General features: G+C 48.0%; 1 protein-coding gene across 7 annotated transcripts in view; it reads left to right on the top strand.

Moving 5' to 3' along the window:
- The window catches only part of PLPP4 (phospholipid phosphatase 4), a 125562-nt gene extending 113979 nt beyond the window's left edge, over nt 1-11583 (top strand). For 4 of the 7 annotated variants that reach the window (XM_023638254.2, XM_070259718.1, XM_023638264.2 and 1 more), the window contains one exon: nt 11030-11583. In XM_023638254.2, coding sequence (XP_023494022.1) covers nt 11030-11229 — 200 coding nt within the window. In that variant the 3' untranslated portion in view covers nt 11230-11583. Of the gene's footprint in view, nt 1-7087; nt 7146-11029 lie in introns of all 7 variants that reach the window. The other 3 variants (XR_011436294.1, XM_070259706.1, XM_023638263.2) reach the window with 1 other exon arrangement.
- Nucleotides 11584-14332: the final 2749 nt, after the last annotated feature.

Genomic DNA, 14332 nt, shown 5'->3' with positions numbered 1-14332 from the left:
CAGCATCTTTGACCTGGGTGGGTAAAGGGTGCAGGGGAAAGAGAGGCTGGTGCATGGTCCGAACAGGTGGGAGCGTCCAGTGCTGTGATGTCAGGGGCTTGAGGCCCTCCTGATGGGGGCGTCAGGAGAGCGCCACAAGGCTGGGCCCTGAGCCCTTCCTTGTTCTCTCTCTTTCTCAAAAGTTGTCTTGGATGAAGTTCTGGATAATATGAAGCTCCATCATGAGAGGGAAGCAGGGAGAGGCACTGAACCAAGAGCACAAGAGCGTACCCGTTCACCTGGGAACTGGGAGTATGTTCCCACAGAATCATTTTGCTCATATATGGCTAGGGTGTTTCCCCATGAAGAATATCATGGGCTGGATGGAGTTTTATGGACTGCTTCTCACTGATCCCCCGTGAACTGCAGTTTCTTCTTCTGAGCACAATAATCCCCAAGTATTTCACAAAGCTGTTTCAGAGACTGAATGAAATAATGGATCTGAATACACTTTGTAAATGAAAACATATTACCCAAATGCAAATTGATATTGTTGTTGCTTAGTGCATTGTTTCTAAAGAAGGATGTGTTGTGTTTCCCAAACAACTGATTTAGAGGCAGACACGTTTTTGGAACACGATCTGTTTGTAAGCTGTAAATTCCTGGTTTTCACTTCTATTCAGCCACTTTGGATTTGGGAAATGATTAGGGTTTCAGAATTGGGTGGGTTTTTGCTTTATCTTAGAAGGCAGGAAGAGCCTTTGCTTATGGATCTTGCCCTGAAAACCTAAGACATGAGGTTGGCCTCTCTTAAATGCTCTGGGTCATTACCTAGCTGAGGCTGGTACATCCGAAAGAATGAAGACTCCCAGCTCTTGGCTTTAAGGAAATGGTAGACTCGTGATGCAGCTGCACCCAAGGCCTACTGGCTGCCAGGCTTCAGACCCGCCCTGTCCAACTGGCACAGAGAGGAACTTGGAGCAGTAGAGAGAGAATATTAATGCTCTGTGGGCTGACGAGAAAGCAAAGCAAGAGAATTTATGATCAGTGATGGTTAGAGCCATACTCGGGGGGGCAAACCAAAACTGGGTCATGGTAGACTTCTGCAGCCCAAACTGAATGTGCATTGGTTGGTACCTTGATGTGGCCCGAGTTCCAGTTCAGCTGTGCCATCATCTGTTCAATTTGTACCCCTGCCTCAGCCAGGAGAGCAGCGCGCCTTTCCTTGGATCCTCTGATGGGCTCTGAGTCAGGCTCATTGTGCCTCAGTTGGCCTTTTCTGCAGCCATCTGTCCCTGTCTACACCAGTGTTCTAAACAGAGGGTGACTGTGCCTCCTAGAAGGCATTTAGCAACGTCTGGAGACATCTTTTTGGTTTTCACAACTGGGGATGGTCATAGTGGTGGTGCTACTGGCACCTAGTGGGTAGAGGCCAGGGATGCTGCTAACCATCTTGCAGTGTACACCTCTCCCATCACAGAGACGTTTCCAGCTCCAGATGTCCACTGCTGAAGTGGAGAAACCCTGATCCACACCATACCTCAGCTCTATGTGTCTTTCCCTTATTACATCTTAAAAAGCAGCAATGTTCAATGAGTGGAAAATTTTGTTCATTCAATACTTGCTTATTAAGGGAGTAATTGAGAGGCCTCCAAGGTTTCCAGCTTGGAGAGGGGATGGACAGTGAGGCCTTCGACCACTGTGTAGGTGGGTGTTTGTGGCAGGATGCCTGATTGAGGTAAATGAGTTGTTGCTTTTCCTTTGGCGGACTGAGCTGCCCCAGTGACCGTGGGCGGGACCATCCATCATGATGAGAATTCCCATGAAGCATAGGCGTCAGCAACACTGAGCCCCTCTCACTTTAGACTTTAGTTAACAGCATTAATATTAGGAGATTTTTATGACTCCATTTCAATTTTGGTTTAAGCAACTGTGCCTAATGTGGGAGTACATCTGATTACTTGATTATGTATTCATATCCAATAAATAGCCCATAATCTCAAATTGCTCTGTCCATTATCATGGTTGTTTTCTGTCATCATCACCCTTCTGGTCTTTTCTGTCTTTTCAGTTCCAATCCAAATATGTAAGTCTGTTGTTTTATTAAACGAGGAAAATGGAGGACTCAGGCCGTGACATGGAGGGGCATATGAAACATTTAGCACGACTTCTCCAGAAATGATGGATACTAAATCTATACATGGCTGAGGTTCTCCATGTCTTTGTGACACACTGGTTTTTGGGTCAACTGGAAGCTGGGGAGTTTCATGGGTGATGCTCGTTGCAAAGCCCAGTGCTTCCCAGAGAGGCTTACGTGTATAATTAACCATGTGTTTTCCAGCCTTAAAACTTGCAGAATTCCCATGCTAGGGAAACATATTTAGAGAAAACAAATGCGGAGAAACAAGAAGCATCTCATTGAAGCAGCTCTTGCCTCTACTCTCAGTCTTGTGTGTTTATGGCTTCCAGTCAGTGGAGAGCTACAGCTTGGAGGGGCAAAAATGTATTGCTTGTTGCACTAATGGACCTAATAACAAGCTCCCTCTGCTCTTCAAATCCCTGAATATGGATCCAGGCTTTTCTCATGTGAATCCAGCTTTAGGGGTAACCTTCTAACCAATAATGGTTTCTCTAATCATAGGTCATTTTAAGCAGCCCTGGGTGCCTGTGTGGTGTTTCATTATAAGAAAGAGCGTCTCCCTCTGAAAGTAATCCAGGAAAACTGGTCTTAAGGGAGGAAACAGTCATTTGTTCCTACCCAAGCAGAGGTTGGAAAGCGTCCCTGTCAGTCATGGACACCATATTTAACTGGGCTGAAGTTTTCAAGATGGTGGCCATGCCTTTGCCATGTTTCCCTGACTGGGCTATGAAGGCTTTGTGATTTGCAATGAATTTACTGGTATGTAGTTACCAGAGTTCAGGAGATGATCAGCCTACAGATGGAGTGGTTCTTGGGGTGGGGTAGGGTGGGATGGGGGAGGCGGAGGGGCACCATGCAGGTACGTGGGCCACACAAGACTTCTGGCCTCTGACAAGCTAGTGGGAAATTGCTCCGTCCTCTCTCTCCCCCTCCTCTCTTCCCCCTCCCCACCAAACACACCGTTGAGGGACACACACTGCTAACCAAGCCTCTCCTGGGCTGTCAGAAACAATCTGTAGATTTTCTAAATGAAGTGACTTGAAAAGGAGTCCTTGGAACTATATTATTGTTCCCAGCCTTGCATGGAACAAAAGCCCTGAGATTCTCCCTCTGATATTCTCAGTCCTGAGTGAACTGATCTAACCTCATTTTCCCTCCTCAGTTGGCTGCCTGATGTCACGGGGCTGACACTCACATTTATCATCAGCTGCCGACTGCTGCCTAGGGGTCTGGGAACATCTGAGCCTTGGCAGCCGTAGGAGTCCACCCATCTGCCTTCCTGCCACCGTGTCTTCCAGCTGTCTGCAGCCCCAGGCCACCCCTCTGTCCCATCAGAACCCACTGGATGGGGAGCTCTGGGCCTCAAGAGAGGCTTTCTGAGTCAGGCGGTCTGCCCTCTCTCTGCCTCAGCATTAGCTCTCTGCTCACCATTGCTTAGTTCCCAGGGGAGATGGACACTGGCTGCTCCCAAGGCTCGTTTTACTCCAGGGAAGCCTTCTTCCCTCTGCCTTCTGTGATTTCCTCTGGTTTCTCTGGTTGGCTCTATGTTCAAAATATTTCCAGAATTCAACTTCCTCTTCCCACTGTGGTCCCAACCACCATCGTCTGTTCCTGGATTACAGCTGAAGCCTCTGTACCAGTCTTCCTCCTTCCTCCTTTGCCCCTCACACCACAGCCAGAGTGAGCTGTTAAATCATTGAGCCAGCACGTGCCGCTCCTTGCTAAAAGCCCGGGTGGCTCCCGGTTGCATTCGGTGTCAAAGCCCAGGTCCTGCATTGGCCTATAAGATTTGGCCCTTCAGTTCCTGCCTGTTTGATGGTATTTTATAACTACCTGCCCTCCTTGCTTATGCTGGTTCCATCCCAGTGGCCCTGGGGCTGCTTGCTGCTCAAGATCCTGCCAGGCCCATCCCACCTCAGGACCTTTGCACTGACATTTCCCTGTGCCTGGAATGCCCTTGTCTCAGGTGTGGGTGTGTCTTGTTCCCTTTCTTCCTCTTAATCATGGCTCAAGTGTCACCTTCTCAGTGAGGACATCTTGTGATGACCACTCCATTTAAATTGCAGCCCATCCCCCACACTCCCTATGGCTCTCACCTGCTCATTTACCTCCATCTGACAAGCTAAGTGATTTGTTACATATTCATTATTGCCTGTCCCTAGGCACTGGAACAAGAGTCAGCAAACTTTTTCTGTAAAGGGTCAGGTAGTAAATATCTCAGGCTTTATGTGGGCGTGCATGTCTCTGTTGCAACTACTCGACTTGGCTGTAGTAGCGAGAAAGGAGCTGTAGACAGTGTGTAAATGAATAGTTCACAGAGTTTGCTGGACTCTGCACTAGAATGTAATTTCCGTGTGGACAGGGAGTTTTGTCTCTCTTGTTGGCATGGCACATAGTAGGTACTTACATTGGTGTCCTAAGGCTGCTGTGACAAAGTTCCACAAACCGGGTGGCTTAGAACAGCAGAAATTGTCTCACGGTTCTGGAGGCCACAAGTCCCGAATCCAGGTTTCGGCAGGGCCACACTCCCGCTGACACGTGCAGGGGAAGCATCTTCCTCACCTCTTCCGGTTTCTAGTAGCCCCACGTGTTCCTTGCCTTGTGGCAGCATAATTCCAATCTCTCCTCCTTCTTCACATGATGTTTTCCTTGTGTTTCCTCACTTCAGCTTCCCTCGGTATGTCTCTGTGTCCAACTTTCCCCCTTTTATAAGGACACCAGTCAGATTAGGGCCCACCCTAATGACTTCATTTTAAGTATAGACTGTGTTTCCAAATATGGTCAAATTCTGAGATTCTGGGGCTTAGGACTTCAACACATCTTTTTGGTGGGGACACATCAACTCATAACAGTGCTTGATAAATAAGTGTTGAGCAAATGAATGAATGATTTTGACTAAATCATGTTCCTTTCTTACTAGTATCATTTTTTTCTTTACACTGGTTTTACTAAAATTCACCTTATTCTCTGCAAGTTCTTTCCCTCTAAAAATGAACAAAAACGAGGTGGACTTGAAACATTCATTCATTGTGTGTCTTGTGCCTGTGTCCAAACATGTCCTCTGACGGAGGCGCAGTATTGAGGAAGACAGACGTGGTGGCAGCCCTTCCAGCTTCCAGAGTACGCGCTGGGTGTGCATCCTCCGTGCTATATAAGTTCCTTTATAGAAACTCGAAGTCACAAAAACAGGAAGCTTCACTAATAGTGGAATAAAAAGAATGGGAATACTCACTCGGGGTTGCTGAATTTGCCAGGGCTAATTTTTACCCTGGTATCTTGGGTCACAGAGCCCAAGGCGTACAAGGTCCCAAGTCAAGCCAGTTCAGTGATGCTGGACGTTGCCATGGTGACAGGGAGGGATGTGTTCCTTCCTGGGACCTGACAGCACCTCTTCAAAAGCCTTTCTCCTTGTTTGTGCCAGAGCAGATGAGCATGGCCAGTATCTCCTGGCACCTCTGTGCCAGATCCTGTGGGGTCCTTTTCTGTCCTTTGACCTCATGCAAAGAGGGTGGGTCATGCCCATTTTACACGTACGGACTCAAAGCCAGGTTGCCTAAATCAAAGTCTAGGCTTCTTTCCATTGCCAATGGAGCCCATCTGGTGTTGGTCCCCCCACTTTTAAAAATAGCTTTGTTGAGGTATAATTCCTAACTCATAATTCATAAATTCTCTCTTTTAAATACAATTCAATGGTTTTTAGTATATTCAGAGTTGTGCAACTATCTAATTCCAAAATATATCATCACCCCGAAAAGAAACCCATGTCCCCCTTCCCCCAGCCCCTGGCAACCACTAATCTACTTTCTTTCTCCATGGGTTTGCTTATTCTGGACGTTGCACATACATGGGATTGCGCAATATGTGGCCTTTTGTGGCTGGTGATGTCGATTCTTTAGTGCATCTTCTAAATGTTGTTCAGTGCATCTCAGTTCAGCAAACATTTACTGAATAATAACTGCTGGGCTCTGAGGAAACGAGGATGAGTGAGGCAGTCAGGGGCGCTCAACATCGAGGGCTAGGTGTGGGCCAAAAAGAGGGCACAGACGGTAGTCCAGAGAGCCAGGGGGCCCCTGGTCCATGCTCAGGGCTCCCCAGAGCCCTCGAGGACATGGAAGACCTTCTCCAGCCCATGCCAGAAGCCTGGTCAACTTACGTCCTACAGAATTGTAAAGACTCCAGCCCTCTAGTAAAAGATGGGCCTGCCTTCAGTTTCTCAGATTTTCCAAGCGAGTCCCATCCTTCCTCTGCTGGAAGACTGCAGGAACTTTCCCTGCCTCCACTTCTCGCTTCCTCTGGTTCACACCTGCTCATGCTGCAGGGCTGGCCCATGGGTCATGGCCTCAGGGAAACTGCCCTGGTCCAGACCGGCCAGGCCCCTCTGCTGGGTGGTCTCACAGCTCCGCACTCCTCCTCCAGGGCACGTATCACAGCTGCAGCTCACTGATAAGGCCGGCACTGTTTAGGACTGTGGACTTTGCTGTTTTGTGTAGTCTTGTGCCCCAGGACCCCGCATCGTGCCTGACATGTGATCCCTGTGCAGCACTGTGTGTGGAAGGAATAGCATCAATACGGAGTGAGGACACTGCAGTGTTTCGTATTCCAGGGACACTGAGATCCCTGTATTCCGTTTTTGCACCCTCCAGTCCCATGCTGCTGCCCTTGGGGTGAGGTCAGCCCCTAGTGGTGTTTCCCTAATAAAGGCTTGCTTGTCCCCTGCCTGCTATTCTGTCAGCACACGCCCTGCAGGATATGTTTGATTTCATCAAAACCACAGTAGCCCCTGGATGGCACTTGATGACAATCTCCCTCATAAAGTCAGTCATTTTGGGGTCTTATTCTCCACCTTTGTAATAAACCAAGCCCTGAATGACTTTACTGGGAAGGTGGCTTGGTCAGACCTTTGTCTGCCCTGGTTACTTCTGATGACGCTGGTGGGACCTGTAATACACTTTTTCCTCTTCCATTCAGTGGGAAAGCAGCACTACCAGGAATCCAGGAATCCGGTCCGTCGCTTGCTGCTACATCAGTAAGCCTGGGGAATGGACACTTGGAATGATTTGATGTCTTTTGGTCAAAGATGCACCTAAGGAGGGGCTGGCCCGGTGGCCGAGTGGTTAAGTTCGTGCGCTCCGCTGCAGGCAGCCCAGTGTTTCGTCGGTTCGAATCCTGGGCGTGGACATAGCACTGCTCATCAGACCACGCTGAGGCAGCGTCCCACATGCCACAACTAGAAGGACCCACAACAAAGAATATGCAACTATGTACTGGGGGGCTTTGGGGAGAAAAAGGGGGAAAAAATAAAATCTTTAAAAAAAAACAGATGCACCTAAGGAAATGCCATGTCACAGAAAACAGAAAGTCAAATGGCATTATTGGTAGGTTTTGCTGTCTGATCTGTTCAATAGTCAGTGGCTCAAATGCACATAGCCTGGATCATTTCAGATGGTAATAAAGATAACGCCCCATGGGCTGTTCTCTGGGGTTAGAGAAGAAAAAACAATAGTGCAACTCTCAGACCTTGAACTAGAGAAAGCCCTGGCTGGTTTTCTAGGCTCCTGGCCAAAGGCTATGTGAGGAGCTTCTCCGTTTGAGGAACTGGATTTAATCACATTCATTAAGCCTTGTGACCCCAGCCAACAATTCATGGTACATATTACTTTCTGATTTCTTGGGTGACAGGTGTTTTTTATGTTCATTAGAAGTTTATCTAAAATGCCGTGAAAGTTTGGCCATGCTAAAGAGCTTAGAGCTCTAGACTGCGGAGTTGCTCTGTGAGGAGATGGATGGGAAGGGATTAGAAAGCCCCCAGGAGTTCTGGAGAGGAACAGAATAAGAATAACAGTGATGGACAGTATTTTTTCAGACACTATTTTAAGGTCCTATTTTGTGGCACGCTCTGTGACATAATCTTTAGAAGCATGGTCTCCTTAAGTCATTGTCACAACTTAATGAGGTGGATATTGTGATCCCTGTTTGAGAGCTAGGGAAACTGAGGCTCAGAGGGGCAGTGGCTTGCCTTGGCAGGGGCTGCAGTTGCAGTGTCTTCACCTGAGGATTCCTCAGCCCAGAGGATTCTTGGGCAGGGGGTGAGAGTTGGTGCTGGATACCTTACCACGGCCCCAGGTGCCTGTGCTGTGAGCTGGGATGGGCTCCTGGGTTAACTGCTGTCTCCCACTTGGTCCTCCCCTCCCCTCCTTCCTGGTGGCTCCTCACCAGGGATGAGCAGCCACTAATATGTTTTCCTCGCCTTTCTGCCTGCCGGATGGCGGCCAAGCAGTCTCAGCCAAGTGTCTGAGCAACTGTGGAGAAGCAGCAGCCACAATTTATTCAGTCTCTCCATTTCACCACTTAGAATGATTTTGTTTCTAAGTAGTGTTTTTTTCCCACTGAAGATGTGACTTACTTTCTAGTTATGCCTTAGCAGAGTTTCCAAATAATCTGAATGCTGGGTCTCACTAGGCTGACCCGGGGGACCAGATTCCTGGAACGCTTCCATGGGAAGGCCTCTTGGCTGCTGCACACTCGTTCAGTGCTTTCATGTTACTGAGGAGGAGCCCGGAGCCAGCACACACACAAGACAGCAACCAGGATCTAGCGCCGAGAGAGTGTACACGTAGTCATTCATCCATTTCCCTCAACCAGCTTAATTCTGTGTGAGCAAGTTGTTGTTCCAGATGTTGAGGAATCAACAGCCAACAAGACAAGCACAGCCCCTGCCCTCGTGGAGTTTAGAGTCCATTGTTGAACATTAGAGAACCGCACAGGTTGGCATTATTTGCCATTCCGATTGCACGTGGAGGGTGGGGGGCAACTCAAGTGTGTATCTAGGAGACTTGGTCTGGTCTGGCGGTCACGTGAGGCCTCGGTGCACATGACGTTAAGTTCCGAAGGATGAATAGAAATTGAAAAGGGGAGGAGGAGAAGGGAAGGGACTCCAGGATTGGGACAGCATGTCTAGAAAGAGGAAGAAGAGGGAAGAAGCAGGCGTCTTTGAGGAACAGAAGGGGCGACAGCAGCTGCAGCAGAGTGAGAGAGGGGGAAGTGGCTGGGAGGCTTGGCAGGACCCAGTGTGTGGCCTTGAAGCCCACAGGGACTTTGTTAATTCCCTCTGAGCAGCGGGAAAGACTTTAATCAGGAGGATGACCTCCTCTATCTGCACTTAAAAAACATCACTAGCTCCTGTGTCCACACTGCAATCTCCAGAGCAGCGCCGGGGAGCTTGGTTTGCACACAGTGGACGTTCGTGCTGCCATCACAGAAATGCCTGTGTCCTTTATCTGCTTTGCTGCTGCATATAAATATAATTATATACCCTAAACTACTAAATTTATTTGAAAGAGCTTAAAGCTATTTATTATAGAACTTCTTAATGTTTTACTATTAGCCTAGTAAAAATGCTGAAGGTGGAAGCAATTCTTCAAACAATCATAAGTTACCAAAATATTGTCCCCTTCCTCAAAAATTATCCCAGTCTATCTAGATGTAGCCAGGATAGCTATAGCAGGGCCACAACAAGACTGAGAAGTGTGGTGCACATATCTAAGTATTGAACAGTTTGTTTTCTTGGAAGGTACATTTCCTCCAAATTTCCCTGCAGGACACACAAGAGAATCAGCTTGTGATTTACACCGAGGTCAATACACAGTGTGTTGCTCCTCGGGAAGTGTTTGGGAACTTACCACCCGAGCACTGATCAGTTAAGGGAAGCTGTCGCCCCTTATCTGGACCCAGGTGGACTGCCCTTCAGTCGTGGCCTGCTGCATTCTGAAAGCTGGGACATCAGAAAGCCCGGAATAACCTGCCAGGGTTCGAGCACAGCCCTGCAGAGCAGCCCAGGCGCAGAATCAGGACACCAGTGTTCAGTTCCGTTCGTCACTAACAAGGGGTGCGGATGTAGAGAGTGCCATTGGCCTCTCTGAGCCTGAGTTTCTTCTGTAAAATGGGGCTGGTGCTATTGGCCCATAGGAGGCATGTGTGACCCGAGACGATAATAAATGTGGAAGTGGAAACTCCCAAGTGGAGAAAGACAGGCCAGCATGGCAGCGACCTTCCTAAGAGTTCAGAGTTTGTTAGGGGAGGTTTTCCGCTGTGTTAGGATCTTTTTGCAAGAATAAACCATAGACACCATTTAAGAGCATGTGCACACACACACACTAAATGAGGCTTGTTGGGGTGGGCTGCTTTCATGGGGTCTCTATTGGGCACCAGCTGAATGCGCTCTTTGGCAGGGGGCTGCCCTGCAGTAGATGGACCTGTTTGCCTGCAGCTGCCCCCTCCCGTCTCGTCTGCCTCCCTCATGCCCTCCAGCTTAGTGAGATCTGCCGCTTATCGGAGGGATTGGACCTCTCCCACCAGAGGTCTGTTGAGTTTGCCAATCCTGAAGTATCATAAAATGTTTTAATCACTTTTCTGTGACTCAGAAGGTTCATTTCTTCTCTGGGAAATCACTTACTGCCAGGCAGGGACCAGCACGCCCACTGGGTTTCTGTAGTGCACCAGCAATGTTGCAGGACTCCAGCGGCAACTTGCTACAGGAAAAGAAATCACAACCCAACGGTACTTAGAGCCTATAGAGATGGCTGGAATCCTTCCACAATTTAGAATTGATTTTAAAAATCAAGAATGCAAATCCGAGTTGATGCAGTGCTCAGGTGCGTATTAAAGAAGTAAAGAGAAGAGAGAATCAAGTACACATTTAAAAGGGATGTTTAAGTTCTAGAAATGATGAGTTTGCAGAGGCCACCAAGATTTATACATGCAGCATGATTTCTCTCTCCTTTAATCTTTCACTGGGTCCCATAAGCAAACCAGTTACTGGAGCAGGTGGGGAAAGTGCTTTCTAGAAAACATAACTGGCAACAGTTGAATGAATCATGATGCATTTCTTCCGTTTTGCTCTTTCCTGCCTAGATTCTTTCGTTGGTGGAGTCATTGGCCTCATTTTTGCATACCTTTGCTACAGACAGCACTACCCGCCTCTGGCCAACACAGCTTGTCACAAACCATACGTCAGTCTCCGAGTCCCGACCTCGCTGAAGAAGGATGAGAGGCCCACAGCTGACAGCCCTCCCAGCATGCCTCTGGAGGGGATCACCGAAGGCCCCGTATGACCCGTGTCTCAGGCGGATGGACGTTGAGCCCAGGGCACGCTCTTCCACCCCGCCATCATAACATGATAGAAGAGGTTTTCCGTAGTGTGTTTCTCATCAATTGTTTCTCAAAGTTATCCTTCTGCTTCCATTTTGCCGACGGTGTTCCTGCTACCTTGAATGTCTCCTTTCAACTTTCTTGACTCTGCCAAGGAAGGACACAGGAACAGGCTCTGAGAGACGTGTGGAAGGAGGCTGCAAGGGTGGGGTGGGTGCAGCTTGGTCGATTCTTCCATCTGTAATGTTTACTCTAGCACCCGCCTTCCTATGTGTTCATGGTCGTGAAGCATAATAAAGCTCCCCCGGAAGACATGGTGTTGGCTGTCCAGGGCAGCAAGTCACTGGGGGACGCAGTGGGTTCCACAGCCGAGGCCAGGGTGGGGAGCCAGCCCAAAGCCAGCTCTGCCGTAGTCATTCCAGGACCTGAGCTTGGAAGCATAGGGTCTGGAGCTTTCTGAACCGTCTGCTTATCACAGCACATGTCTCTGAAACGGAGCTGAAGCTGCAGCCACCGCGTTAGCATGTCCAGGGCTTTTGGAACCCTTGAATTTAGAAGGAAGTGAGATGAACAACTTCATACATAGGCGTCCACCACATACACTGAAAATAAAGATGCCTGCTGTGGGTATGGGGAGGAGGTCCCTGCAGTTGTCTGAGGGCTGATGGGCACCATATCCTTTCAAGAGAGTGACCCTGGAGGGAGGAAGCAGCATCAGGGTAGGAGTTTTTCCCTTTTAGGGTCCAAGTTTTGCAGGGCTCTGCTATAAGCGTTCTTCAAGTGGCAGCATGCTCCCATTCCTGTCTAGCAAGAAGCTTTTCAGCATAACAGGGCTCTGATAGAAGGTGCAGGAGCAGAATGAGAATGCCCTCGTCCCTAGCTCAGCCCTTTGCATTGTTTAAATGCCAGTCGAGAAACCTTTGTAGTCTGAGTCTAGAGCCCATCGCTCCTTGGCCAGCTTGTTCTTTTCAAAGCCGCAAGCGTTCCCTCTGTTCGGTTCTGATCACATGCACCATGTGGGTCTGCGGATTCCTGGGCCTGCTGTGAAGGGATGCATCTTTGATGTCTAAAGGCTGTCACTTTCCAGCAGTTAGTGTAACAGGCTGCATGTGGAAAGACTCAAGTGGCTGTAGAAGTTGTGGTCTGAGCAGCTCTGTGCTGGGCGTGCCAGTTAGAACCATCAGGATGCCTTTGATCAGCCATCTCGGCTGCAGGCTCCGTGCTGGAGTGCAGGCACCACCTTGGAAAGACCTTGTCAGATGAGCCCCAGTGCAGCCCTGCCCAGCTGGGCTCCTTGCAGACCAGCGTCAGCACAGAGCCATGGGTTGACTGTCCTGTTGTGGCTGGGGGGGGAGGGGAAGGCTTCACTTGACTTCCATCCAAAGTCGGATATTGATTTTTTTAAAGTTACAGCAGTTGCACTCACAAGCAACTTTGAAAACAAACGTGAGATTTTGTTGTTGTTGAGGAAGATGGGCCCTGAGCTAACATCTGTGCCAAGCTTCCTCTATTTTGTATGCAGGATGCCACTGCAGCGTGGCTCGATGAGCAGTGCGTAGGTCCGCACACAGAGTCTGAACTCGTGAACCCCAGGCCGTCAAAGCAGAGCGAACTTAACCACTGGGCCAGCCCCCAAATGTGAGGTATTTTAAAAATGAAATCATAGCAATTCATAAGACATAATTTTAAATCTAGAGCTAAAATTCATATAAAATTAGAAAGTTAAACAATGTTCTGATTTAATGAAAAATCCTGTAATTGTCAAAAATAAAGTAAAAGTAAAAATGCAGGAAAGGAGTCCTTTGCTACTGTTAAAAAAAACACCCAAACCTGATGTAGCCCATATGCTTGTTTGATTCTAGCTTTAGCCAAGCTCTGCAATAGCAGGCAGGAGGACGAGGAGACCTTTACACTTCAGTTAGTGGTGACTTAAAATTCTGGACCATGAAATCTAAATTTGATATAAATACATTTAAAGATAAATGGGAGAACTCTGAAAAGTAACAAAGAACAGAGTATTGTTAATGCTGATAGTTAAACTGAAAGTCCTAAGACAGGCCACGTAAAAGTTTTTGTTAAATTGTAATTAAAATTACAAAGGATGTAACAGCGTGAAGCTATGGCAGGATTCTTAGGAGCCGTAATTAACAGTATAAGCCAATTCACAAAGGCAAGTGTTTTTGTGGATCCATATATTTTAATTTCATGCTCTATCAATGTGAAGGAAATGTAACACCGTAACGCCCTAATCAAATGGCCATGAATGAGGGCATTTGTCCCTCAGCCCCTGATCTTTTTTGGACGTGAGGGCTTACTAATTCAGTCTCTTTGGCAAAGCGTGTTGCACATGGTGCAAATAGTCAGAGCCCACCCTGGAAGCTGTGGTCTGCAAGACCTTTCTACCTTCACTGAGTGAACCTGCTCAGAGTCAAATTAGAACTCAGCAGGCACAAGGTCAAATACCTCAAGGGACTAGGAAAGGAATGACAGTCAATGAGGCAGGTCAGGGACATTAGGGAATGGTGGAGACTGTGGAGAAACTAAAGAGTACACACCCCAGGTCAAAGGTACTGACCCTCTTTAGTTCCAGGTTGCAAGTGCCGGGTAGGAAGGAAAGCCTAGTGTTGCCAGATCTTCTGATTGTTCAAGAGAAGTCAAGGATCTGCATGTTTATGTAAATTGCTTGATTTTCCATTGGGCACCTATTCCCTTTGAGATGCTGTAGGATACAAGGAATAAAACACCCAACTGAAAGCAGCTTGACCAACATGGTATCAAAGGCCCCCAGCCTTTTCCATCCTCATGCTCCACCATCTTCAGTATGCCAGTGATACTCCCCTCATGGTCACAAGGCGGCTGCAGTCTCCTTAGAAATCACATCCTCATCCAATCATGCTGAAGCACAGGAAGAAAGAAGCCCAGTCATGTGACGCGTTAACTCCACTTGTGAATTTTTCTTTATTAAGAGAGAAAATGTTTCTCAGGACCCCTGAGAAAAATTCCCTTTACCTACGTTGGCTAGAACTATGTCACATGGCCTTCCTCCGAAATAAGGGCAGCTTGGAA

This window comes from Equus caballus, chromosome 1, assembly GCF_041296265.1.
Source record: "Equus caballus isolate H_3958 breed thoroughbred chromosome 1, TB-T2T, whole genome shotgun sequence".
Taxonomy (NCBI): domain Eukaryota; kingdom Metazoa; phylum Chordata; class Mammalia; order Perissodactyla; family Equidae; genus Equus; species Equus caballus.
Note: the sequence above shows the minus strand (reverse complement) of the source record. Positions and strands in the feature narration are given on the sequence as shown.